General features: G+C 44.4%; 1 protein-coding gene across 2 annotated transcripts in view; it reads right to left on the bottom strand.

Moving 5' to 3' along the window:
- FNTB (farnesyltransferase, CAAX box, subunit beta) overlaps positions 1 to 27,791 on the bottom strand; it is a 42,522-nt gene that overhangs the window by 6,697 nt on the left and 8,034 nt on the right. Inside the window, exons 2-11 of one of the 2 annotated variants that reach the window (XM_077320868.1) lie at positions 25,169 to 25,233; positions 18,744 to 18,816; positions 18,090 to 18,181; positions 15,837 to 15,983; positions 13,387 to 13,470; positions 11,168 to 11,254; positions 10,854 to 10,983; positions 4,330 to 4,462; positions 1,697 to 1,808; positions 1 to 1,169 (exon numbers count right to left, since the gene is read on the bottom strand). In XM_077320868.1, the coding sequence (XP_077176983.1) occupies positions 1,130 to 1,169; positions 1,697 to 1,808; positions 4,330 to 4,462; positions 10,854 to 10,983; positions 11,168 to 11,254; positions 13,387 to 13,470; positions 15,837 to 15,983; positions 18,090 to 18,181; positions 18,744 to 18,816; positions 25,169 to 25,233 (963 nt within the window). In that variant the 3' untranslated portion in view covers positions 1 to 1,129. The remainder of the gene's footprint in view (positions 1,170 to 1,696; positions 1,809 to 4,329; positions 4,463 to 10,853; positions 10,984 to 11,167; positions 11,255 to 13,386; positions 13,471 to 15,836; positions 15,984 to 18,089; positions 18,182 to 18,743; positions 18,817 to 25,168; positions 25,234 to 27,791) is intronic. The other variant, XM_077320867.1, reaches the window with a different exon arrangement.

Genomic DNA, 27,791 nt, shown 5'->3' with positions numbered 1-27,791 from the left:
GGTGGGGAAATGCTCAGTACTAAGACAAACCAGAAACAAAACATTGTTCCATTCAGACAGTCACCTTGTACTTTCATTGAACAGCTGCCCTCCCCTCTGACTTCCCCATAAGCAAAGCACATCCGTCCTGCAAAGACTGGCTCAGATTTTGTCAAAAATCCCCATGGATAGAGTGCAGCTTCTCAGCCACACACCCCACTCCTGCTACAGCCCAAAATACCCCCCCAAAACAAAATGAGGGAGAGGTGGGTGGAGGTGGAGCAGCAGGTCCAACTCCCTCAGGAAAAACCGAACTGAGGGCAGAAAGTTTTTTGTGGAAATAATGGGCTTTCTCTACAAGAGATCCTGGAAATCTGTTGCCTATCAAAGCTGATAACACTGTAGTCCACACCAGTGGTCCCCAACCCCCAGTCCAGGGATCGGTACCAGTTTGTGGAAGAGTCGGTACCGGGCCACGGCTCCTCCTCGTCCTCCTCCCCAGCTGTTGCCTCGGGGGCTGCCCTGCCACTCTGCCGCCTGTTCACCTTTGGTGTTCTCCGGTGGCCACCATGGCTGGGGCGCCCCCTCAGTGTGGCACTGCGCAGCTGCTGCTGGCAGCACCCCCCAGCAGGCGGCATGAAGTCAGGGGCGCTGGCGGGAAAGCAAGTGGAGCAGGGGCTCAGGCAGCAGCAAAGTCCCTCGGCAAAAGACTACCCCCCCCCCCGGGCCTCAGTAAAATTGTCAAGCGTTGACTGGTCCCCGGTGATAGAAAGGTTGGGGACCACTGGTCTACACAGACTAGTTCACTGTAAAGTAGCTTTATATGTATGTGTGCATACACACGCACACACATATATTCTCCCACAATTCTGAACAAGAGCAGAAAAGATGCAGAATTTTATATTGGAATTCAGTACTCACAGAACATCTGATTTTTTTAAAACTCAAGCTCTTAGACCTCATGAAGTAGGAGGGATGATGACATGGTATAACTCAATTTCACCATATCTCAGAAGCTAAACACAATTGGTACTTGGAAGAGAGAGCACCAGGGAAGACTCTGCAGAGGAAGGCAATGGCAAACAGCTTCTCACTTACCTTAAAAACCCATTGCTGTGACTTGATGGCACATTACATACTCACACAGACCTCATGCCTTTAAGGTGTGTAGGCAATGCCTACAGAAAATTCTGAAATCAAAGGGACTTTGTTGGGGTAGGGCTCCCATACCCTACATTGCTAATTATTCTTCCTCATGACCAACAAGGAAAATACATTACACAAACTAAAAACTACAAGCAAATGTCCCCAATTCATCTATTCTCAACAAAGACCTTGGGGTCACACTTTGGTAAAAGACTTCAAATCCCCCGCCCCCAAGGGGAAATATACACAGCCTAAGCAAGGGTTTGGTTTCGACTGTCTGCTCCTCTTCTTCTGCATGGTTCTTCTGCCATCATTCATGCCAGGGATTAACAAACTACCGGACTCCCATAATTATTCAAATTAATTCCAGCAACACTAGTTGGTTCAGAGCCTCTCCTGTGGAGCTTTTAACAGCCTTTGCCCTTCTGCTGCTGAAATGCTTATGAATATCACCCTGTTCATGGGTGTTCTCTGCTTCCTGTAGAACTACCAGGAGTTTTCCTATTATGGTGACCTTTCCACAGCAAGAAAGACCACTATGAAGAATCAACCAATGCCTAAATATACTTACTTGCCAGGTTTGTCCAAGAGGCCCCCTGCAGGACACTGGCAACATAGCAGGATGTATTCCTGTAATGCTTGCTGGTCAAACATCCAATGTGTCATACTCAGGGCAGTTTCACCTAAGAAAAACAAAACCACAGGGAGTGTTGAACTGCACACTGGAAGAGCACCTATGGTGGCAACAACACTGTAGGCAAATAGGAGCACAGGAGTGGTTAGAATATAGGACAAGGCTCTGGGAGTCCCAGGTTCAAATACACACTTTGCCATGAAATCTTTCTGGGTGACCCCGGGCCAGTCTCTATCACAGGGTCCCAACAAGAACAAAAGCAGGACATAGTTATCGTATCCTCCTCTTCCTCTTTGTAAGGACAGAGCAGCACTGGCCACTAACTGGCTTTGCCCCCAGAGAGGCCTTGCTTTCAGAGATTTCCAAACATTTTAACATCATCATAAAGTACTAAAAGAGCATCCTACAATCCACAGCATTAGGGCCACTCTGTACATAAAAATGCCTTGGGCAGCTTATGCCTATCCATAATCTTGTTTTTCACAGCTCTTTATAATTGCTGTGTACTACTACTGCCATTAGGAAACAGTTCTACAGAGCAACTATATATTCTGCTAAAAATATCAACCATCTGAAATGCTGTACCCAGGAGTGGAGGCTTACAAATGGAAGGGTAGGCAAGACTGCCAATCTACCATACCTTACTCAAATCTCAAACTCTAAATTTCAGAGTTCCCCAAACACCATGAATTTTCCATAGGCTCTTTCTTGCAAAGCCTACAGTATATCAATTTCATTGGGTGCCTCATGGTTCTGCAATAAAATTGAAAAGGTAACTATGACCGCCCCCACATACTTTCCTACTCTGAGGTAAATTTTCCCTCAAAAATTAAAATTCTCTCACAGATTGATCTGCCCTTGTAGTGTGGTTCGTTATAAAATGACTATCCCAACCTGTCACTGACAGATGTTTTGGCTCTACTTGGTTTTTGAACTTTTGGGGAAGTCGTAAAGCCCTTTTTATTAACCTTTTTCAGAATGGCACTAAGGCATTGTTAACAACTAACAAGAGATTTTATTTCACATAGAGGGAAAGGGCTGTTGGAATGAGGAATCTAAGCTTTTACAAATCAATTATTTTACAGTTCATTGTTACAGACTGTTGAGAAGTTCATAAGCTTTTTCTTAGATGCTGAGATTTCTTTGCTACTGAGAGGTATTCTTCTTTCTGTGTGTATTCAAAAAACATGGGGTTTTGTTTTTGAGTTCCCTGAATTCTCCTGTTTTCTAGAAGGCAGTTACTTTTCTGCCAACACCCCCTATTTTCCCTTCCTAGAAGTACCAATATCCTTCTGATATCTGAGGAGTCTAAATCAAGCTTCTTCTCACATAAGTCCTTTTTTAACTAGGCAGAGATCCTTCTTCTCTCATTAGAAGAATTCTCCCCTCTCCTTTGGCCTGAACTGGGAGATTCACCTCACTGCCCTCTGCCAAATATCTGTCCCAGTTCTCTAGACCAGTGGTCCCCAAACTTTTGAAGGTTGAGGACTGCCTCTGGGGGTGAGGAAGAGCCGGTGGCTCGGGCACCGCACATGCGCGTTAGCGCCCCTTGGTAGTGAAAACGCACATACACGGAGCTGCCGTTTGTGTCCGCCAGCATGCCGGCGGCCGCACCTGCCTTTTCCCCCCCTCTAGCAGCAAGAAGCTAGCTGGGCCGCGAGTGAAGCGGCTGCTTTGGCGGCCGCTTCTCTTGCGGCCTGGGAAGTGGAGAGACAGGTGTGGCCGGCGGCGGCCTGCTACCACGGCCTTCGCAGCCCGCTACCGACAACCCCCGCTCTAGACATTGTATAGTTCAGCTTTCAGCAATGATTCTTTAACTAAGGGTCCTCCTTAGAGCAGATGTTCAGCTAAGCACAGACATGTCTTCCCTAGATATTCTGTCAGAATGCCAACCAAAATCAGACTAAACTCCCTGCAGCACACTGCTACTATATCAATTCTCTCTCTTAGTGAGAAATGTTAACCCTTCACTTACTTGGTGCTATTAATTTAGCACATGGAACCTTACTATTATAGTGCTACCCATCACAGTAACATTCATTGATTCATACAAACTCAGAGATTCAGATTCAGAGTACCTTTATTGGCATAAAATTGCAACACATAAAATGAAATTTCAAACAGTTCTAGATGTAAAATTCATCGTAAAAAGATTTTCATTTCATAGAATCATAGAGTTGGAAGGGGCCATACAGGCCATCTAGTCCAACCCCCTGTTCAATGCAGGATCAGCCCAAAGCATCCTAAAGCATCCAAGAAAAGTGTGTATCCAACCTTTACTTGAAGACTGCCAGTGAGGAGGAGCTCGCCACCTCCTTAGGCAGCCTATTCCACTGCTGAACTACTCTGACTGTGAAAAATTTTTTCCTGATATCTAGCCTATAATCGTTGTACTTGTAGTTTAAAGCCATTACTGCGTGTTCTCTCTTCTGCAGCCAACGGGAACAGCATCCTGCCCTCCTCCAAGTGACAACCTTTCAAATACTTAAAGACAACCTTGTGCATCTATCAACTTGGGTAAAAACAAAGAACATTTGAGGAAATAAGATGTTGATGATGCTCAGATTCACCTCTGGCATGCAGTGCTCGATGTAGGAGAGGTAGTAAACCAGCCTGCCAGAATGAGTAGCAGCCATCCACCAGCTTGTTACAGCGGCCCTGAAAGCCTCCTTCAAAACGCATCTGGCGGCCTGTAACCCAGTGCTGGCAGAAAAGAAAACAATTGTTACAATTCAGTTAAAAGTAACTGCAGGTCTGTGGTTTCTTTGGATGTGTGCACTACAATTGTGACTCCTTGGGCATATGCTTCAGCCTGTGGTTTGAATGTTTACCACAACCCAAAGACCAGTGCATCTACGCTGACATGCACAGTGTGGTTTTCCAAAAATAAATTGAAGAAAACATTAACAAATGAGGACTTGGTTTCTCTTCAAATCGCATACATTTTTTACTTTATGTAAAGTCAAAGATCCATAAAGTGGATTGTATTATATATACACTGCAGATTATAGGGGGACAAGTTATTAGTGGTAGGTTTCGGGAGGAGTATGAGAATGTGAGAATTAAGATGGGAGAGATAAGAATGCAATGAAACGTCAAGAGAATATCTGTGTATGTGTAGTGAAGGGATAGAGGGGGAAAGGTGCATTGGATGCCTGGGGAGAGGGTATATACAAAGAGCTAAACAATGTATTAGGAGAAGACAGTATATAAAATAGGATAGGTGAATCAAAATGGAATGTATGGCAGTAACAATAAGTTTAGAGCAAGATCTTCCTCTAGAATTAGGCAATAGAAATGGGGACATACAAGGGGTATGCCAAAGGGGGGCGGTGGTCAGGGATCCCAATAATCAGGGGTAGAAGCAGATATGGCAGTAGGAGGAGGTTAGCCAAGAGAAGAGGCATGAGATAACAGCTATGCTGGAAGCCCTTCTAATCTTCGTCCCAACCCTTGTGATGCAGGGGAAGAGGCTAGGTATGTGAAACCAACTCCAACACTGATATTCTGTAATGCCAGATCAATTAACAACAAGGCCTCCACCCTGCAGAGCATGGGGCAGACCTGGCATGTGTGACAGAAACCTGGGCAAAGGAGATGAAACAGCCACCCTAAAATAACTGGCTCCACCTGGGTTTTCCGTCCTTCACTGGTCATGGACCTTGGGCCTGGGTGTGTGTGTGGGGGGGGGGGCAATACTGATCCGGGAAGCTTACACCTTTAGAGCACTCCCTGCACCAGCGATTCCAGGCCTTTAATGTGTCGATCTCTGGTGGGATGCAGCCAAGAGCTTGGCCATCTGGGTGGGCATACCATCTGCCCAACCCTCCACCTGATGCCCTGTCGGGCCCTGCTAGAAGTAGTGACAGCCTGGGCGTTACACTACCCTAGGCTGCTTGTTCTTGGGGACTTTAATATCCGTGCAGAGCTGTTTACCTCTGGAAATGGAACTGTTTTATTAGGGTTTACTGAGTCAACAATTGCCTGGATAGGACATTAACTAATTTGTCTGTGAACAATAATAAAACAGCATCCTGACAGAAACAGTGGTGGAAATTATCCTTATAGCAGAAGATATACTGTTTACCCTCCAGTCAAGTCAACATGGCCAACATACATATATTACTTGAGGCTTGCTGATTGAGAAGGTTGTCAAGTACCCAATGTATCAGACTCCTTGGTGGCCATAGGGATGCAATTATATCTACAGGAGAGGGAATGCAGTGTCATAATTAAAGCATTGAATGGACTAGGACTGGGAAACCTTGGGCTCAAATTGTCACACTCACTGACAAATTTACCTCAATGGGCCATTCTAAGAATACCTAGCTCCTTGGAGAAAGGGCTGAATGGAAATGTACTTGAGATATTAGATAACTACTTCCTTGCTATTTGTATGCCTCACTGAGAGTATTTACGGTTTTTATAATCATCACCAGTGGGTCCACCTACAGAGATTCTCATAATTCAACTTAAAATACACCACTTTATTTATTTGTGTATTTATTTGTGTTTAAATTTGTTGACTGCTGCTCCTGGCCATGCCAGCTTGAGGCGGTTTACAGATAAATACCCATAAAACAGTATAAAATAACGTGGATATTATAGTTTTGAAGGAGAAGTCAAATGGGCCTCAATCAGAGCCAGGGCTTTTTTTAGCCCTAGCACTGGCCTGATGGATTGTTCTCCCGATGGAGATCAGGACCCTGCAGGAGTTAAAACAGTTCTGCAGGCCTGCAAAACAAGAGCTGTTCCACCAATCATATGGTTAAGTCCTACTAATATCACAAACAAGCTGGCCCCCCTACATAAATGATAAACATCTGCATACCCACTCAATTCCCCTTCAAGGATAGCTGCCTTGTCGTGGCAAGGGGGCTTGCATAGCTCAGTGAAGCTTTGAGCTATGCCATGCAGGGCCACCCATGACAGACAGATCATAGCTGAGAGCTCTGACAAAAGGTGATCCACTGGAGAAGGAAATGGCAAACCACTCCAGTATCTTTGCCATGAAAACTCAATGGAGAAAAACAGAACCTTTCCAAGGCAATTGGTACAATAGATTTTATATATCAATAATTTTTTAAGGACCAACCAAAATGGTTTCTAGATATAGTCCGTTTTCACAATTTTTCTTCAGTGGTTGATTTCTTATACTCTTATCAAGCAATTTATATATATATAGATAGGCCACCGGCTCTGTAAAGTATTGTGGGGAATGTCAGTAAAAAAACATTTCAACCACTGAAGAAAAATTGTGAAAACGGAGTATATCTAGAAACCGTTTTGGTTGGTCCTTAAAAAATTATTGATACATAAAATTTATTGTACCAATTGCCTTGGTAAGGTTCTGTTTTTCTCTGTTTATGTTTTGAACCTTTCTTCCTTTCTCGTAATGGAAACTCTATGGACAGGTTCAAAAGGCAAAACGATATGACGCCGGAAGGTGAGCCCCTCAGGTCGGAAGGTGTCCAAAATGCTACTGGGGATGAGCAGACGGCTAGTACGAGTAGCGCCAGAATGAATGAAGCGACTGGGCCAAAGCCGAAAGGACGCTCAGTTGTGGAAGTAACTGGTGGCGAAAAGACAGTCCGATGCTGTAAAGATTTTTATTCCATAGGAACCTGGAACGTCAGATCCATGAATCAAGGCAAGCTGGACGTGGTTAAATAAGAAATGACAAGACTGAACATCGACATTTTAGGAATCAGTGAACTCAAATGGACAGGAATGGGTGAATTTAATTCAGATGACCATCAGGTATACTACTATGGACAAGAATCTCGCAGAAGAAATGGAGTAGCCTTCATAATCAATAAGAGAGTAGGAAAAGCAGTCTTGGGATACAATCCTCAAAATGACAGAATGATCTCAGTTGGAATCCAAGGCAAACCTTTCAACATCACAGTAATCCAGGTCTATGCCCCAACTACGGCTGCTGAAGAGGATGAAGTTGACCAGTTCTATGAAGCCCTACAACACCTTCTAGAAGCAACGCCAAAAAATGATGTGCTCATCATCATGGGGGATTGGAATGCTAAAGTAGGAAGCCAAAAGATAACGGGGATAACAGGCAAGTTTGGCCTTGGAGTACAAAATGAAGCAGGCCACAGGCTGGTAGAATTTTGTCAAGAGAATACAATGGTCATAGCAAACACTCTTTTCCAACAACCCAACTCTACACATGGACATCACCAGACGGTCAACACAGAAATCAGATTCACTATGTGCTCTGCAGCCAAAGATGGAGAAGTTCTATACAGTCAGTAAAAACAAGACCAGGAGCTGATTGTGGTTCAGATCATCAGCTTCTTGTTGCAAAATTTAGGCTTAAATTGAAGAAAGTAGGGAAAAGTACTAGGCCACTCAGGTATGAACTAAATCATATCCCCGACGAATATACAGTAGAGGTGACAAATAGATTTAAAGAATTAGATCTGATAGACAGAGTGCCTGAAGAACTATGGGCAGAGGTTCGCAACACTGTACAAGAGGTAGCAACTAAAACCATCCCAAAGAAAAAGAAATGCAAGAAATCAAAATGGCTATATCAGGAAGGTTTACAAATAGCTAAGGAGAGAAGAGAACTGAAAGGCAAGGGAGAAAGAAAGATACACCCAACTGAACGCTGAATTCCAGAGACTAGCTAGAAGAGATAAGAATGCCTTTTTAAATGAACAGTGCAAACAAATAGAAGAAAACAATAGAATGGGAAGGACCAGAGATCTTTTCAAGAAAATGGGAGATATGAAGAGAACATTTCATGCAAAGATGGGTATGATAAAGGACCAAAATGGGTATGATTAAGGACCAAGAAGAGATTTTAAATAGGTGGCAAAATTATACAGAGGAACTATACAAGAGCAAGCTTAACATCCCTGATAACCACAATGGGGTAGTTACTGACCTTGAGCCAGACATCCTGGAATGGGAAGTCAAATGGGCATAGGAAGTCTGAGCAACAATAAAGCTAGTGGTGGTGACAGCATTCCAGTTGAACTATTCAAAATCTTAACAGACGATGCAGTAAAAGTGCTACACTCAATATGCCAGCAAAATTTGGAAAACTCAACAATGGCCCCAGGATTGGAAAAAGTCAGTTTACATTCCAATCCCAAAGAAGGGCAATGCCAAAGAATGTTCACACTACCGCACCATTACACTCATTTCTCATGCTAGCAAAGTTCTGCTCAAAATCCTCCAAGCTAGGCTTCAGCAATATGTGGACCAAGAACTTCCAGAAGTACAGGCAGGATTTTGAAGAGGCAGAGGAACTAGAGATCAAATTGCCAACACACACTGGATCATGGAAAAAGCTAGGGAGTTCCAGAAGAACATCTACTTCTGCTTCATTGACTATGCTAAAGCCTTTGATTGTGTGGAGCACAACAAATTGTGGCAAGTTCTTAAAGAGATGGGAATACCAGAGCATCTTATTTGTATCTTGAGAAACCTATATACAGGTCAAGCAGCAACAGTGAGAACTGAACATGGAATCACTGATTGGTTCAAAATTGAGAAAGGAGTTCGGCAAGGCTGTATACTGTCTCCTTGCCTATTTAACTTGTATGTGGAGCACATAATGAGAAAGGCGGGGTTAGAGGAGTCACAAATTGGGATCAAGATTGCAGGGAGAAATATCAACAACCTCAGATATGCAGATGATACCACTCTAATGGCAGAAAGTTAAGAGGAGCTAAAGAGCCTGTTGATGCGGGTGAAGGAGGAGAGTGCAAAAGTTGGCTTGAAACTCAACATCAAGAAAACAAAGATCATGGCATCCGGCCCTCTGAATTCCTGGCAAATAGATGGGGAAGAAATTGAGGTAGTGACAGATTTTATTTTCCTGGGCTCCAAGATCACTACAGATGGGGACTGCAGCAAAGAAATTAAAAGACGCTTGCTCCTCGGGAGGAAAGCTATGGCAAATCTAGACAGCATCCTAAAAAGCAGAGAGATCACCCTGCCAATAAAAGTGTGTCTAGTCATGGTCTTCCCAGTTGCAATGTATGGCTGTGAAAGTTGGACCATAAGGAAGGCCGATCAAAGAATTGAGGCTTTTGAACTCTGGTGCTGGAGAAGACTCTTGCGAGTCCCTTGGACTGCAAGGCGAAGAAACTGGTCAGTCCTAGAGGAGATCAGCCCTGACTGCTCCTTAGAAGGCCAGATCCTGAAGATGAAACTCAAATACTTTGGCCACCTCATGAGAAGGAAGGACTCCCTGAAGAAGAGCCTAATGCTGGGAGCAATTGAGGGCAAAAGAAGAAGGGGACGACAGAGAATGAGGTGGCTGGATGGAGTCACTGAAGCAGTCGGTGCAAATTTAAAGGGACTCCAGGGAATGGTAGAGGACAGGAAGGCCTGGATGATCGTTGTCCATGGGGTCGCGATTGGTCGGACACGACTTTGCACCTAATAACAACAACCCACTCAATATATAACAACGAAACACTTTACCTCCCCCTCCCTCCTCCTGGAGAGAAGACATTGAGTTCTTGAATGTTTTTAAATGTTTTAATTCTTGTTTTATTTCATGGTATGTTGTGAGCTGCCCTGAGCCCTTGAGGAGAGGTGGAATTGAAATTTGAAAATAAATTCCTTTGAGGATCCGGGGTGGGGGAGGATTTATACCTTTTTTTACAGGGAAGCTAAGACAGAAAAACATTGTATTTTGAAAGGAATGATTTTTACTTTCCAAGACCAGCAGTTTACATTGAATTCTTTTTTTTAAGTGAGATAATTTTTGGACAGTTATAAGAGAAATAGAAACTTCAAAAGAACCTATACAGGATTTGCAGCAGCCACAACAGAAGAAGCAGAAAACAAGACTGGATACAAACATAGACATCTAGAAAATAATATATTTTAAATATCCTGGTTGCCTGGAAACTCAAAAGAATTGTGTCAATTTTACCTTGTTTATTCTTTGTTTTCTCATCTTTTTTTTCTTTTTATGTACTTTTATCTTTTCATATTAAGCACTCTTAATAAGTTTTGGTATTGTGATAGTTACAGTGGTCTCCTAGAATTGAACTGTAGACAAATCAAAGCAACTAACAAGGCTGACACAAACCAGTGACAAATAGTTACTTACTAATAAGCTTTTCAGATTCAATATGTATTCCTTTTTCAGGATGACCAGTGCCGCCAATCCACAGAAAGTGTATCCACCATGGGCCTCCATGCCAGGGACTCCTCCTATTCCACCTTCCCAGTTCTGACACCTAATTAGAAAACCAACACATATAGGAAAAGTCAGGGTACACACCTTTTTGCCTCAGAATAGTCATATAATAAATACTTCCCACCCAACAGATTCCTACTTCTGGCAAATTGGCATAGTCAAACTCAGCAGCCCAAGAAGCCTGCAATTTCTCAAGGCAACCCAAAGAGAGAAGAATTTATTACCTTGCTATCCATTCTGCTGTTCCATCAAAAAGTGTTGGTGTGATAATATTGGTAAGAGAGGCCACAGATGCAGCACAATAGGCACTCCTGTGATTAAATATGAGACTATTTAAATTCTGCAGGTAGTCAAAGGATACAACAGTGATCTACACAACCTCTAGCCTGCAATCCAGGCAGGTTGCACAGCACAGGCCACATGGATCCATCAGTTCTCACATATATAGGGCTCGATTTCAATTTCTAGTTCAACAGCTTGGACCCTATGACATTGTTCCCCGTGTTTTTCTCTGGCTGCTACAGCATCTGTTTCCTTTGTCTCTAGCACTTCCGTGTACATAGGCCTTCTTGTGAAACACTGATTTTGCATTATGCAGGAATGATAGCAGCAGAGGAAATGAGTGTAGCAGTGACAGAAAGCCTCCATAGCTCACAAGAGGAACAATGTCATAGGATCTAAGCCACTATATTTCAAAACTCCCTCTCTCCCCAAAATAACATGTATTCAGTATACTCAATCAGCTTTCGTCAAAGAGGAGAAAAAGAACTGAAAGCGTGACTCTGGAAGAGTCTGTTGGAGCCATAGAAGCCTTTCCCCAACATTATCCACTCCTGGATAGAAACCTCTTCCAATCATCGTGCTGATGTTCCAAATGCCTGGTACTCTTATTTGACTTTTTCTCCTTGAAACACTTAGGCCACCCCCCAAACTTTTTCTTCCCTCAACATGTAGCCGAAGCTTGATCATTTTCTTATAGTAGTTTTCACTGCTGAAGAGGCAAGCTACTGTTTAGTCTAAAAAGTAGATTTCTCTCTTCAAGACTGTTAATTGTTGCACAAAAAACTTCAAAATTTGCTCTGGCCACTTGTAAATTTTATTCAAAACCAAAGAGTATCTCCTGTTTGAACTGGGGCCAAGGACTGTAACTTTCAGCAAACTGGAAAAGCATGTCAGCAATATCATCATATATCCTAATAGTAAAGCCAGACAAATCTGAGACTACTGGGCCCAGCAGCAATCACTGGGGGCTTGCATGACTCACCTAGGTCTAGCTGCTTCCTACTGTTCAACAGCAGTCACCCTAGGAAAGCCAGTGAGGTGCAGCAGTTAAGAGTGTCACAACAGGGTCTGGGAGACCCAAGATGAAATCTCCAATCTGCTGTGGTAGCTCATTAGGTGATGTTGGAATAGAGAAAAAAAGAATGAGGCAGGGAAAGAGGAGAGAATATGGGGGTTGCCAGGAGGAGGAGGGAAAGAGGAAATAAGGTAGAGAGGAAGATACAGGGGAAAGGAATGTACCCCTCCACACACAAGTCCTTGAGGGTATCCTACTATGCAAGTGGGCCTGGCCCAACAGCTAGCACCACACAACTGGGCCACAGTTTTCCTAAGAGACTTCTGGAGGGTGGGGAAGAAAGCTGAAGACAGAGAAGCTGGTTGGCTGTTGAGAAGGAGAGCTGGAAGCAAGTAAAGGGGAGAGGCTATGGGAGCCTTCAGGGAACAGAGAGAAGAAATGGTATGGAAGGCAGAAATCTGACACACACACCCCTGCAAGTATGTTTGTTTATTAGATTTATCCCCCACTGTTCTCGGCTGGTTACATTAAAAAAAACACATAAAAAGTTAAAACCGTCCATACCCCCATTACAAAATACAATCCGGCAGCAAAAAAATGAGCCCCAACCTCCTCACCCTGCTTGTGGGTTCCTGCTTGTTCAAGGTAACTTGCTATGCTGAGAAGCAAGTTGCAGTTCTAAACTTAATAATCATAATCTTCATAATTTTAGAAGTCAGAAACTCTTCTCAAGTAGTAGAAGAAGAAGAGTTGGTTCTTATATGCCGCTTTTCTCTACCTGAAGGAGGCTCAAAGCGGCTTACAGTCGCCTTCCCATTCCTCTCCCCACAACAGACACCCTGTGAGGTGGGTGAGGCTGAGAGAGCCCTGATATCACTGGTCGGTCAGAACAGCTTTATCAGTGCTGTGGCGAGCCCAAGGTCACCCAGCTAGCTGCACATGGGGGAGTGCAGAATCGAACCCGGCATGCCAGATTAGAAGTCCGCACTCCTAACCACTACACAAAACTGCACTACATTGAACGGCACAATGTCAAAATAAAAATGAATATTACAGCAGACCACTTAGTGACTGCCAGAATCTTACAAAACTCTCAGACTCCTATCTTGACTTTTGCTGAGACATTTTTGAATATTTCCAACATACCGGACATCTACTTCCCCTCCTCTGTGCATGATGAAGGAGCCATCAGGCTGTTTCAAGGAATACAGATACTCCAGCAGCTTCTCCCTAGAAGTTGAAATCAAGATCATTAGGCAGAACAACAGCTCAAGTACTCCCCATATGGAGGGAAAACCCAACTCAGAGACTGGAATATTAACATCCAGCCAGAATCATATGGCTTCTTTGGGTAGCGTCAATTTTTGCCCATTCTCTGAGATAAAAATGTAATGCAATTTGGAATGGGAGACTGAAATGAATTTCTGTGTTCTAAGGACAGGGGACATAACTCTGCATAGCCGGTCACCCCACTTCAGGGAAGAGGATGCTGTGGGGATGCCTCCAAGTTTGCAGAGAGGCAGATGAAGCAGTGACAGGTTCTCAGCTGATTGCTCTCAGTGTTCCACAACTGAGTATGCATCTGACTGCTAGTCTCCAATCCTGATGTATTTATTTACTTTGCTATGCCCCCCACCAAAATTGAATCCAATCCAATGATAGCCTTAGCTTGTCCTTTAATCTGTTAAACATCTTCATTATGCCGTGTGCTAATTTATTGCTCACCCTCTGCCTACATGAGTGGACTGGTAATTCCAATGTCCTTGTTTCTGAGGACGTGTGGGTGCATATGAAAGTTTATACCTTAAATAAAACTTTGTTTTAAAAGTGCCCCTGGACTCAAATGTTGTGCCAATGCCCTCTTATGTTTTCCTCTGCAGAGGAGTCCATAACTTTTGGTGGCTTCTGTTTCAGTAGCAACCTGTTTTAGGTGGATGCTATATGTTAAAACAATTATCTGCTTATTGAAATGTATAGACATCATATATCCTCAGACACAAGATGGACAATGTGAAGAGATAAGTACTGTCCCCGCTAGCCCCATGCTGACAATGCACAATTCCAAGAGGCAGCTCCACTGGCTTATCTGCTGGAGCAGTGTGGCACTTTCACTAGGCCTAAACTGCAGCAGAAACAATATACAGAGGTGGCAATTTGGTTCACCAGATGGACTTTTGTTCTCCTTGTTTTGATGGAGAAGCTATTCTGTCAAGACTTTGTATCTACCAATGTTCCTACACACACTTTCCATGACTACTGGGACTCCATTTTGTATGCTTTTGCTTTGAGTATTTGTCTGACTTATTAGTGGCTGGGATAAATCAATTAAGGTTTTGAAGGTGGGGGTCACAGGGTTGGTATTTGCTACTTCTGCCATTCCTTTTGGAGGCCCTGGTCACAAATGTCACTCACCAGGCATTTGACCAAATTCGCCACATGCAACAGTTGGCACCCTACCTGTCAGCATCCAACCTAGCCATTGTGATCCATGCAGCCTCCAGACTAGGTAACTCACTCTACACAAGGATGCTCTGGAAATTACTCCAGAAATTAATACCAATCGAGAATGTAGCAGCAAGGGTGCTCACTGGGACCCAACGAAGAGCACACATTTGATGTGTGCTCTCCCAACTGCACTGACTCCAGACTGAAGTCCAGGTTAGGTTCAAGGTTTTGGTCCTTACCTTCAAAGCCCTAAACAGTCTGGGACTGCCCAAAATCCACCTCATTGATTAACCACCAAGGTATATAATATTTCATCTCTTCCACGTTCTCCTGGGAGAAGGATGAGGCTTTCATGCAAATCAGTTTAACTGTTATAAATTTAGAATTTTAAAATATCTAATTTTATTTATTTATTTTCCATTTTCTACACTGCCCCATTTGAACCAGTTGTCTCGAGGCAGTGTACAAGCTTAAAATACACATCATTATCATGGTCATAGATAACAAAACACATATTACTCAATAAAATATAAATTAAAAATATTCAAACTTCAGCTCTAATCAACAACCAGTTTTCTTCAAATGGTCCCATCAGAGAAGGGGGGGGGGTGGAGAGTTGACAAAGAGATTTTCCATTGTCTTCAAAGCAGGAGCCAGGGCCGAAAAAGCCCAGACTCTGGTTGAAGCCAAGCGTACTTCCTTGGGGCCAGGGAGCCTCAGCCAGTTGGTATTAACTGATCATAATACTCTCCAAGGGATGTAGTCAGAGAGCAGGGCTCGGCCTGCATATGTCCTTGAAGGTCAGTACCAATACCTTGAACTGGATCCGGAATTCAACTGGGAGCAAGTGCAGTTGCCAAACTGGCCTTATATGGGCTCTCCAAGGTGTTTGTGTGAGAACCCAGGTAGCTGCATTCTGAACCAGCTGTAATTTCTGGATCAGGGAAGGCCCACATAGTGAGAGTTACAGTAGTCAAGTCTGGAGGTGACCATCACATGGATCACCATGGCTAGGTTTTCAGGGGCCAGACAGGTTGCTAGTAGCTTAGCTTGGCAAAGATGAAAAAATTCCAGTTTCGCTACCCTCATGACTTGAGCCTCGATAATTCAACTTGACTCAAAGCAAAGGTCCATGGGGTCCCGCCATATACCTGTTAATAACATTGTATGCCTCTTCAGTGCCAATGATGCAGAGAGCATTGACAGCTGCATATGTTGGAGCGAGATGTGCGTGCTGGCCTGGTCCCCCTCCAAAGCCTCCTCCTGGGCTCTGGCAACGACTCAGAAACTGGCACACACTGGGCACACAGGAAAGACAAAAGGTTAGTGTTAAATGAGCATTAGACATTTTTTACCATCACTGTGGTCTTAGGTTGGCTTCTATATGCCTATCCAGAGCCAACAGCAGTTATTTAGGACCTCTCTCCACCAAAAAAAAAAACCCCCAACAACATAAAGCTTTTTTCCCAGGATCAACTCCAACCATCCTCCAGTGCTATTCCAACCCACTGCCACATAATATGTACAGGGGTCACTTGAACCACTATGCAATTTGCACTCAGAAAAAAATGGCAGAAACCTTTCATCTTGCGGAAAGTTAACAGGAGCGCCTTGTGTGCCAAAACATAATTCCTAAGATTCTGAGAAACAAGCAGATTTTTAAAAGTTATCAAATCTGATTTTGGTAGCCATTTTGGCTCCACAGAACAAGTAAATGTGTCACTGGAAGTATCTCTGCCACAGACAGCTGTGGTAGAGGTAAGAACTGAAGTTTTCCATTCCTGAACTAAACTGGTGTGTGTGTGGGGGGGGGGGAGATATAAAGTTATTGGAGAGAACTAATCAGTGGATTTTTAGGCGAGGAGGCCAGCATACTCTGATGTTATTTCTAGGCCTCAACCATAAACCTAGCAGAACAGCTCCATCTTACAGGCCCTGCAGAACTCATTAAGACACACATGAACTAGATGTAGATCTCATGACTGGAAATTTCTGCCCAGTGAGCAATATTACTGAGCCTGAATCGCAGCTTTTCAACACATACACATGCAGCAGAATGTGGGCTCACACATAGGTAACATGAACTGCATGCAGACTTCATGCCTTTCGCTAATACAGAAGTAAAGTCTGGTGGTGGGAAAGCCCTTATCATTCCCTTAGAACAGGATATCCAGCCAAGCAGCCACCAACTTGGACTTCTTCCAAAAAACATTTTCTTATAACTGGAAAATACTTCTGGACATGCAAGCCTACAACATTTCTAGGCAACAGTTATTAGATAGCATCTACATGCTTTGGTGTGTGTGTGTGTGTGTGTGTGTGTGTGTGTGTGTTTTTGGGGGGGAGTCTTTTTTACTCTCTTGCAGTTCCTCCTAGGCAAGATCCTTAATCTCTCCTGCATTTTAGCAGCACTCTTGTTTTCCCATTCCCCATGAAGTCTCTGATTCAAAGAAGCAACCACAACCTCTTAAGTTTTTTCCCTGCAGAATCACCCTAATAACTACAATATGTTCCAACCAATGAAGGTTTCTTAGAAAGAAAAAGCTTCACTTGTCTGCTGTCCCCACCACCACCTCGCCTCCTACACATGGAGGTTTTCTACTCAACAAGGAACGGGTTTCTTTTCCACAGAGGGTCCCTTACCACCACCATTATACAGATCACAAGACACACCAAAAGCCTCCACCCAGGGAAACAGCAATTGAGAGGTTATTGTTGGAGCAGGATGAATGAGACAATGCACTGTTGTGTTTCAAACACATCAGAACATTCTTATGCATCATGCAGGGATGCTGAAATGTTAGCCCTGAGAGGAATACACTGTGCACAGATAATGAGGACTTCTGGGAGATAATTTCTGCTATATTTTCTATGCAGAAATTGTGGAGCAGTATAAATTATTTCAAGCTACACTTAGGTCCACTTTCTCTCACATGAACTCTAAATTCTGAATTTATATTCAGTGTTCTACACAAGTCTGTTCATAAAACAGAGAGCTCTGATCAAAGCCCTCTGATTTCTGAGCCTTCAACAGACAGTGCCTGCCAGAACTGGATTTATGCACAAAGTTATCTACAGTTTATAGTCTTAGATTATGAGGGACTCTAAATATAATCTCCCTCAATACTAAATTGCCCTTCTTTGTAATGCTATAGGGCTTCTTAAATTTGACATAGTTTAGGGCCCCAGCATGCCTTAATCTGGCCCTGGTGTTTACATAATTCTCAACTTTCTCACAGGAACCATAATGGTTAGGAATTTAAAAACAAACACAAAATGTGAGCGCAAAAGAGCTTCAGATTCTCAGGGGTCACACTCTGCCCCGTATTAACAATCCCACATTTAGCCATGGTTGAAAGAAGTGTTGCAAGAGAGGCCAAAATGGTCATAAACAAAAAACTTACTCTGAAGCTACAGAGTCTGGGATGGGCTCCTCCAACAGTTCCAGACTGTGCAGGATCCAATAGCATAACCATGGGCGGCTCGCATCCAGACACTACAGAGGAAGAAAGCAGCTTCTGTTCAAAGCCATGACAGTGACCCAGCTAGCAATTCTGTGTGTATTATATCATGGCAGGAGGAAGAAAAAGACCACTCCATGCAAGGGTGATTCAGAACAGAATTATTGGAAAGTACACAGAGGTCTAAAAGATAAAAAGGTGCAAGGCTATGAAGGGGATTTCTGTTCAGATGTTAAAATTACCTTTAACATCTTTCTGTTTATAACTTCTTGGATAAATCAAAGGACAGTGGTACAGCATCAAGGGAGGTTTGAATCCCAGGATTACAAGTGAAGTGAGGACAGAAGAGATTAAGAAGACCAGGAGGAACCTCTTGTTTATAGTGCTCACAAAACAGCTCTTTGATAAGTGCTGTTGATATGTCAAGTACTTGAGAAAAATTAAAGATTGTAAAAGCTGGAGAGCAAGCAAAGTAAACCGTAAACATAATTTTTTTCCTGCAGTCAAGCTACGATTAGAAACTAATACAGTGCTCAGAGAAAACAACCATGGGGAAAAAATAGCCAGGGGAAAATATCTCAGGTCTACAGGAATTACCTCATAAGCATCTGTCAGTTGTCTCAGTCCTCTCTTCAGATAGTGGAAGTGCTTTTCCCGCTGCAAAACAAACCTGAAGGACAGATCAAAACATGGCAATTTATCAAATTTGCAAAATTATCTAGGTGATATACAGCTCTGTTTTTCATTCAACAAATTATTGTTTTTAAAATAATTAAAATGTAAAATAAAATAATTAACTTAAAAATAAATAATTACACCTATTTTTATATATATGTTTGCAAATCCTCCATCCTCCATGAGAATCTAAAAACTTCTGAGCTGTTCAGATCAAAAGATTAATCTCAACCAGCTCTCTGGCCAGTAGCCAAAGAGATGGTTAGGCTCATGAGTTAGGAGAACGTCTATGTTTCCGTGGGAAAATACCTATTAGGTATGCAGGGAAGTCCCAGATTCAGTGCCTGTCGTCTGCAATTAAAAAGATCAGGTAAGAAGTGATGTGAAAGATTTCTACCAGAGACCCTGTTGCCGTTACCAGTGAGAGAAGAGAATGCTGATCTTGATTGTCAAATTACAGTTTCATATGTGCTCATGAAAGGAGCTTCTACCAATCTCTATACAAATATTTTCCCATTGAACACTTAAATCCACCCCACATCACAAACTGCTGTCAAACTCATTTTCATTTTCAAAAGTTGTTTGCAAGGCAGAATGGAAAGCTACAACTTAAGAAATGCAAGTCATGTTCTCTGAGCATTTAGAGAATTTAATTTCTTCTTACTCTGTCCTCTCCCTACCCCTATCAGCAAACCAACGTCGCTTGGAAGCTGACAAACTAAACCATCTTCCCTATGTTGCCAGCATCTAGTAAACAGAAATGTATTGCCTCTGGAGATATTGTTGATTGCCATTGTACTCTAAAGCCACTAGATGCACTGCCTTGTATTGAATCAGACCACTGGTACATCAAGGTCAAGTGTCTACTCAGCTTGGCAGCGGCTCTCCAGAGTCTCAGGTGAAGGTATTTCACATCACCTACTACCTGATTCTTTTAACTGGAGATTCCAAGGACAGAACCTGGAAACTTCTGCATACCAAGCAGATGCTCTGCTACTAAGCCATAACCCCTCCTCACTCCTCCTTCATGAACTGTGAAGCCACCTAAACTACTGACCACCACCCACATTTTATGAAAACAAATTCCTTAATACAGTGCATGACTAAATGCTTCTTTCTGTTTGCCATGAACATATCACCAACCAGTTTCATTTAATAACTAGAGTTCAAATGTTCCAAGAATTTCTATTTGCACTCTACACACTTCTCTCACGTTCCTCTCAGATTTTCTTCTCTCAAAAAACCAACAACAATGCTTCTTTATTCTTTCAGCATGTTGGAAATATTCCCCAAACCATGGGATTTTCAGCTTCATTTCCAATTCTTTGAGACTAAATAAGGACATGGGTATTGTAAATATCACTGCACCATAACTTTATATAATGGCACTTGGTTTTATTCCCAGTGTCTTTTCTAATAATCTCTGAAATTAAATTAGCCTTGTTCCCACAACCCAGTAAATTGGCAATTTCAGTGATGTTTTTGCTATGAAAGCCAAATCTCTTTGGTAAATTATTACACCCAATTTAATCTCAATTTAAACCCAATTTATTGTTGTTGTTGTTAGGTGCGAAGTCGTGTCTGACCCATCGCGACCCCATGGACAATAATCCTCCAGGCCTTCCTGTCCTCTACCATACCCCGGAGTCCATTTAAGTTTGCAATTTATACATCTATATATAAACCCAATTTATATTATACTAGTAAAAAAGCCCATTGTATGAAGAAGACAATGGGCGCTAGCAGGTGGGGACCAGAGCGAGCGGCAGGCGAGGGACAGAGCGAGGGACAGGCTACCTGAAAGAGGAGGCGGGCGGCGGCTCCTCGGCGTCTCGTAGTTTTTGCCGAGGAGCACCAGGTGTGGTGCGCTGGGCTGCGGCGGCTCCTCTGCATTTTTTTGTTCTTCTGCAGCTTTCCCGGCGGCTCCATTGTGTTCTGGGGCCATGAGGGCAGGGAGCCGCCAGCAGCAGCGCTGTGGGCGGCTGCCGGGGCTCCCAGGGCGCCGGCTTGAAGCGGTGACAGGCTCCTCCAGGGTTTTTTTTTTTCTGCTGCCTCTCGTGGGCGCGCCGGCTTGGAGCTGCGAAAGGCTCCTACAGGGTTAATTTTTTTCTGCTGCTTGGAGTTGCGAAAGGCTCCTACAGGGTTTTTTTTCTTTCTGCTAGCTCTCGTGGGAGCGCCGGCTTGGAGCTGCGAAAGGCTCCTACAGGGTTAATTTTTTTCTGCTGCTTGGAGCTGGGAAAGGCTCCTAAAGGTTTTTTTTTTTCTGCTGCTTGGAGCTGTGAAAGGCTCCTACAGGGTTTGTTTTTTTTTCTGCTAGCTCTCGTGGGCGTGCCGGCTTGGAGCTGCGAATGGCTCCTACAGGGTTTTTTTCCCCTGCTGCTTGGAGCTGCGAAAGGCTCCTACAGGGTTAATTTTTTTCTTCTGCTTGGAGCTGCGAAAGGCTCCTACAGGGTTAATTTTTTTCTGCTAGCTCTCGTGGGCGTGCCGGCTTGGAGCTCCTACAGGGTTTTTTTTTTTTTTCCTGCTGGGAGCTGCGAAAGGCTCCTACAGGGTTTTTTTTCCTGCTGCTTGGAGCTGCAAAAGGCTCCTACAGGGTTAATTTTTTTCTGCTGCCTCTCGTGGGCATGCTGGCTTGGAGCTCCTACAGGGTTTTTTTTTTTCTGCTGCTTGGAGCTGGGAAAGGCTCCTTCAGGGTTTTGTTTTCTGCTGCTTGGATCTGCGAAAGGCTCCTACAGGGTTTTTTTTTCTGCTGCTTGGAGCTGGGAAAGGCTCCTTCAGGGTTTTGTTTTCTGCTGCTTGGATCTGCGAAAGGCTCCTACAGGGTTTTTTTTTCTGCTGCTTGGAGCTGGGAAAGGCTCCTTCTGGGTTTTGTTTTCTGCTGCTTGGATCTGCGAAAGGCTCCTACAGGGTTTTTTTTCCTGCTGCTTGGAGCTGGGAAAGGCTCCTACAGGGTTTTGTTTTCTGCTGCTTGGATCTGCGAAAGGCTCCTTCAGGGTTTTGTTTTCTGCTGCTTGGAGCTGGGAAAGGCTCCTACAGGGTTTTTTTTTCTGCTGCTTGGAGCTGTGAAAGGCTCCTACAGGGTTTTTTTTTTCTGCTAGCTCTCGTGGGCGTGCCGGCTTGGAGCTCCTACAGGGGTTTTTTTTTCTGCTGCTTGGAGCTGGGAAAGGCTCCTTCAGGGTTTTGTTTTCTGCTGCTTGGATCTGCGAAAGGCTCCTACAGGGTTTTTTTTTCTGTCTACGACGCTGTGAGCCCGCTGCGGCCGGCGGCAGAAGGCTTCCCTTCCCCCCCCCCATCCACCCCCCCGAGGCTCTCTGGAGCCTTCTCTCGGCCGGCGGAGCGGGCTCGCAGCGTCCACAACGCTGCGAGGCCGCTCCGCCGGCCGAGAGAAGGCTTCCCGGCCCACCCCCCAGCCGAGGCTCTCACCAGGCGGGCCGCCATTTTCCGAGCGAGTGAAGCAGGCAATGGGGAGCCGCGCTTTGCGCGGCTCCCCATTGTCTGCTTGGGGCGGGATTGACACTCGGAAGGGCCAATCAGGAGCCGCTTCGCGGCTCCTGATTGGCCCCCCCCCGAGTTTTTATCCCGGACCGGTCCCGCCCTAACTCCTCCCCACTACCCCTTACTCCTTTATACAGTCCGTGGCGCCCGTGGCGCCACGGGCTGTTTACAGATATAAAATTAAGATCATTACATCCTAATCTGTATCACTTTGCACTTTACTACATAAAACACCAGTTGCCACTCATAAAAGAATCTTATCACTTTGCTTTATTCCTAGTCCTGTGAGGAGACTGTCAATAAAAGTAACCTTGAAGAATCACCCCAATAACACAGATCTGTCTTTGCAACAATTCCGCAAACATTATACTGATCAGAAACAAAAAGTGTCACGCTATATCTCAAGGAAGCAAAATATTCACAGAAATATACATAGAAGATGTATGAAGGGCCAAATTACAATGTATCCTTCACTGGGCTGCTGTTAGCAGCCATATATTACTTCCTGATCATTGCCACCTTAAGCCCAGCAGATGAAATATCTCCTCACCAAGTTTTCCACATATCACAGAGAGGAGAGGGAGGATCTCTTGCTTCATGCTGGATTCAAAAGTCAAGCCACCTACTCTGTCCTTTCTATATATTCATTATCTCCAGTCCATGTTCAAGGGACCCAAGGGAGAGAAGGGGGTGTCCTGTCATTTTGGGCAAGGATCTGAAGACACTTGGAAACCTTGAAAATGCCTTTTCAAATCCCTATACAAAGTGAAATCACCACAGCCCCTCTCATGCCCCAAATAAGACTCCCGGAGAGCGAGATGTATTTTCTGTGGCTATGAAGAATCTAGTGGATGAAGAATCTCTAGAGGTTCTGCTACAGATGCAATCATATCAGTTTTAAAATACCACCCCACCTTGCACTTCATGAAACCTAGAAGCAGCAATAATTATTTTGGAGACAGGATGACGCAATTCCCTTTTAAAAATTATTTTCCAGCATCAACTGCACTGAGCAGTCCAAGCCTGAGGAAAAGATATTTTACAGAGCAAACCATATAATCACAGATATTATTGCTTGTTGGGATCGTTCCTGACACCTCAAAGGAAGTTCACATGATCTGCTAAAAGGACTGTGCTGGGAACCTGTTTGTACATCACCTATTCTGAAAGTAGTATGGCAAAGCTAGAATGGACAAGATTAGGCTACTTTTACTATTTTCAACCAGCCTTTTAAATATCTTTAAACAGCCCATGGTGCCACAGGTGCCACGGACTAAATAATTCGTTAAGCCCCCTTGAGGTGGGCTTTGTCCGTGATGAGGAAGGGTCCGGGTTGGACCCTTCCTCACGACAGACAATCGGAGGGACCAATCGGCAGGCGCGAAGCGCCTGCCGATTGGTCCCTCCGATTCCCAGCCTGAGCAACTGCGAGCCGCGCACAGCGCAGCTCGCAGTTGCTCCCGGCCTGACACGGCGAGAGGCATTTTGCGCCTCTCGCCGCGTCAGCCCGCCGCCCCAGGGAGCCCCTGGCAGTCGCGCGAAGCGCGGCTGCCGGGGGTTCCCTGCCTGGCGGACTGACGCGGCGAGAGGCGCTTTGCGCCTCTCGCTGCGTCAGCCCGCTGCCCGACGGAGCCTGCTTGCCTGCTGCCCAAAGAAGCCTGCTGCCGCCGCAACCGACGACGACGCCAACCAGCCCGCCGCCGCCGTCGGTGAGTCCTAGCGCCCGCTGCATTTAGCTGCAGCGGGCTTGATTACTAGTAGGTATATAAAAGCAAGAAACTTTGTTTTATTAAAACAATAAGACTCATCACATTCTTCTTTTAGCTATCAAAGAAGCAAACATCCAACTACAATGTAGATAACTGTGGTACCTCAAGTTCTTTTGAAAAGGACTCATGTTGTTCCAAAATATGTGTTAAGTTTTAGGAGCAGAGATAGAGCAAGTAAAACACACAGCTTTGGAATAAAATTAGAAGGGGAGATTATCTTTACTATATTGACATAGAGGAGGGGAATAGGAAAGAGTTGGGGCAAACAGCCAGTAAGCAGAACTAAAACACACCATCAATAACCCCAATTCCTATGCAAAGTTTCTGGAAAGGTACATCTCTTCATAAAGGCACATTCAAAATGGTGCTGGCAGAAGTAAAAGAATGTCAGCCTTGTACAATAAGCTTATGGAACTTGAAGGACATGAAGGGGACAAAAGGCATCTGCATGCACAGGCTACACAAATTCTGTTGTGACAAACAGAGATTTGTTCAAGAGGGGCATGAACAGAGAATGCTGTCAGAGTGCATGCTCCCTCTGCTCCTCTTCTCACACACTAAGTGCAACAGGAATAACTTCTTTTGAGGTTTCCCAATCTTCTGTGATCTCTGAATGCTAGCTCCTTGGCAAATAGGAGTTTGTCATTCTTCCCACCATCACCACCCCTGAGAAGAAATTCCAGTTTCTAAAGGTAACCGAATTTAAGCATGGCTGGAAACTTCTTATACCAGAATTTTTCAAAACTGAGGTTTGAGCAGTTTAGGGGGGAGGAGCAAAAGGAGCACAAAAGCATGGCACCCAGAGAGTTCATGTGTTGCTGTTTTCCTTTGCAAAGTCTGAATGCAGCCATAAACTCATTCACCTAATATCTTGCCATACACAGAAGAGAAAAACAGTTTGGCATACCTTAAGCATCCATATGAAGCAACGGCAAAACAGGCAAGATTGAAAAAGACACCATACGGCACATCAGATTCCTAGAACTTTAAGCTTATGACATATGCATAACAATGCTCAAACAAATATAGACCTCATGGCAGTTAGTTATTTTAATACTGCAGGGTGGTAGTGTTGATACTTACTGTGAGTCATGATTGTTTGTCTTGTAAGCGTTGAAGACATCTTGGACTATGCTTTCTACCTTAGTCTGCAGTAAATCCATTACAAATGGAGGAAAGAAAAAGAATACCATGCATTAATACTTGAATAATTCTAATGAATAACAACCACTAGAATACAATGGTGCAATATTACGCAGCATGCCAACAGCAAAACTGCCAATGCAGTGCAGCGATTAGAGTGTTTGACAAGGAAGATCTCTGTTAAGTCACCAAGTTGTGAAATTTACAGGGTGATCTTGTAAATTGATATGTGCAAGAGAGCTGCTGCTGTTCCATTTTTTAAAAATCTACAAAGAATCTTGAAAAAACAATGGTTCATAACTGATAACTAAATAATAGTTACTTTAATACAGAACATATCAGGATAGAGTTATATGGCAGATGACCATACTCCTGATTCAGTTCCTACAGCCCACAACCAAGAACAAAAAAAAAAACCCTAGGGAACTGATCTCAGGGCATCAGTTCCTCTGGAGAAATCAGCTGCTTTGGAGGGTGGCTAGCCCTCCTAACCACCCCTCCCGCCATCCTCTGTTCACAACCTTGGAGATAGGAGATCAACCATTGGAGGACTATTCCTTGTATTCTGGCACTGGAAAGGCAGAAAGCTCATGACTGACTTTGTCAAACACTGATGTAACATTGAGTAATACGAGCAGTGCCACACTGCCCCAATCCAGCTGTCTCCAGAGGTCATCCATCAGAACAACCAATACCATTTCCATCCCATAACCAGGCTGTAAGTCAGATTGGAATGGATTCAAGACTGAAGCTTCATCTAGTCTAGATATGCCAGAATTTGGTACACAGTCGCCCTTTCAACCAACATTAGATGTGAAACAGGGTGGTAGTTTGCAGGGTCCTGTGGATCCATTGAGGGTTTCTTCAATAATGGGTGGACCACTGCCTCCTTTAAACCCTCTGAGAATTCACCTGTTGAAAGGGAAAGGTTGAATATTTTCCAGAGAGGGCCTCCTATCCCCTATACTTGTTTTAGGGGCAGGGTTCTAATGGGCATGTGATCGGCCTCACTGAAGCTACCAATCCATGTAGATCCATAAGTCTCTGTGGTTGGGCTAAAATGCTCCCCCTACCCAAACAGGATGGGGGTAGCAAACTGAATGGGGCCTTCAGGATGTAGTGGTCTGAGAATGGTACAACATTGGCTGCAATCAGGTCTACTTCCAACCCAACACCAAAAATCAAATCAAGGGAGTGGCCTGCCTGGTGCGTCTGACCAGCAACAAACTGTGAGAATCCTACTATCACCATTTCCAAAGAACAGATGTTCCACCTGGACACTGAAATCCCCTAGCACAGGGGTAGTCAACCTCTGGTCCTCCAGAGGTTCATGGACTGCAATTCCCATGAGCCCCTGCCAGTGTTTGCTGGCAGGGGCTCATGGGAATTGTAGTCCATGAACATCTGGATGACCACAAGTTGACAACCCCTGCCCTAGCAGTCTAGGGTTCTGCAATGACCAGGCAGCTACCATTTCCAGCAGGCCTGACAGGGAATCTGTTGGTGCATTGGGTGGTTGGTTCACCACCCAGATCTGAGCAGTTGCTAAAGCTAAGGCCCGTTAAGAAGCCAGAGACATCACTGTCCTGATGGTTTTCTCTTGACATGGATCCAGCAAGAATGGAGGGATGGTCTCTTATCTGAATAGGTCAGTTCTCCTCTCCACTGCTTTCTGGATGCAGGGAGGGCAGGGAAGAGAGGACACCTAGCCAGGCATGGAGTGCTGTGGCGGCACACTGCGGTGTGCCTCAAGCTTCACTGTGGTGGAGTCGTTTATCTTTCTCCCCTCTCCCACCACTGTCTGGATGCAGGGAGGGTGGGGAACAACAGGCACCCAGCCAAGCAAGGCTAGGGCAACTTACTGTCAGCAAGACTGGGGAGCAGTCTTCCTCCCAGTTAACTGCTGAAACAGCAGGAGGAGGAGGAGGAGAGCAGGTAAGACCCACAATTGTCCCTCAGTGGGGGAGTGCCCTCTCCCTCCTGGGGGCGTATCCCCCACTGAAGCCCAAAGGGAGAGAGTTTGTGTGTCATCCACACACAGCCTGAGCATTATTAGACTTAAAGATATGTGTAGACTTGCCTCTGGAGGCCTGTTTATGGCTAGCATCCATTTTTGTGTCCCACAGGCCCAGACAATGTATTTGTGCTCAAGACCTGGCTGACACCTATTTCTGGGTCATTACTGGCCAGTTTGTGTGTTTCAACATCTGAAATGATACTGAAGGAAGGGCATTTATGGCTTTCTTTCTATAAACTCAATGAAAGGACTGCTAACAAATATGTTGCCAAGACATCAAAATGTTTAAAGGGGCAGCCCTGCTTCCTCTGGTACAGGATAAGCAGAAGCTAACTACAAATTAACCATCAAGAACATGGATATTTATGAGAGTCTCCAGCCAGCCCACACAGCACAGATCTGCCAGGGCTGCAATGAGGAAGATGGAGAGCCAGGTTTATATTCACATCCTCATCCTGCAGCTCAGCTTAATTGAGGGAACAAAGCTACAAGTGACACATTCCTGCCAATCTGTCCTCCTCTCCGGTACTTTCCCCACTGTCTTCG

This window comes from Paroedura picta, chromosome 2, assembly GCF_049243985.1.
Source record: "Paroedura picta isolate Pp20150507F chromosome 2, Ppicta_v3.0, whole genome shotgun sequence".
Classification (NCBI taxonomy): Eukaryota; Metazoa; Chordata; class Lepidosauria; order Squamata; family Gekkonidae; genus Paroedura; species Paroedura picta.
Note: the sequence above shows the minus strand (reverse complement) of the source record. Positions and strands in the feature narration are given on the sequence as shown.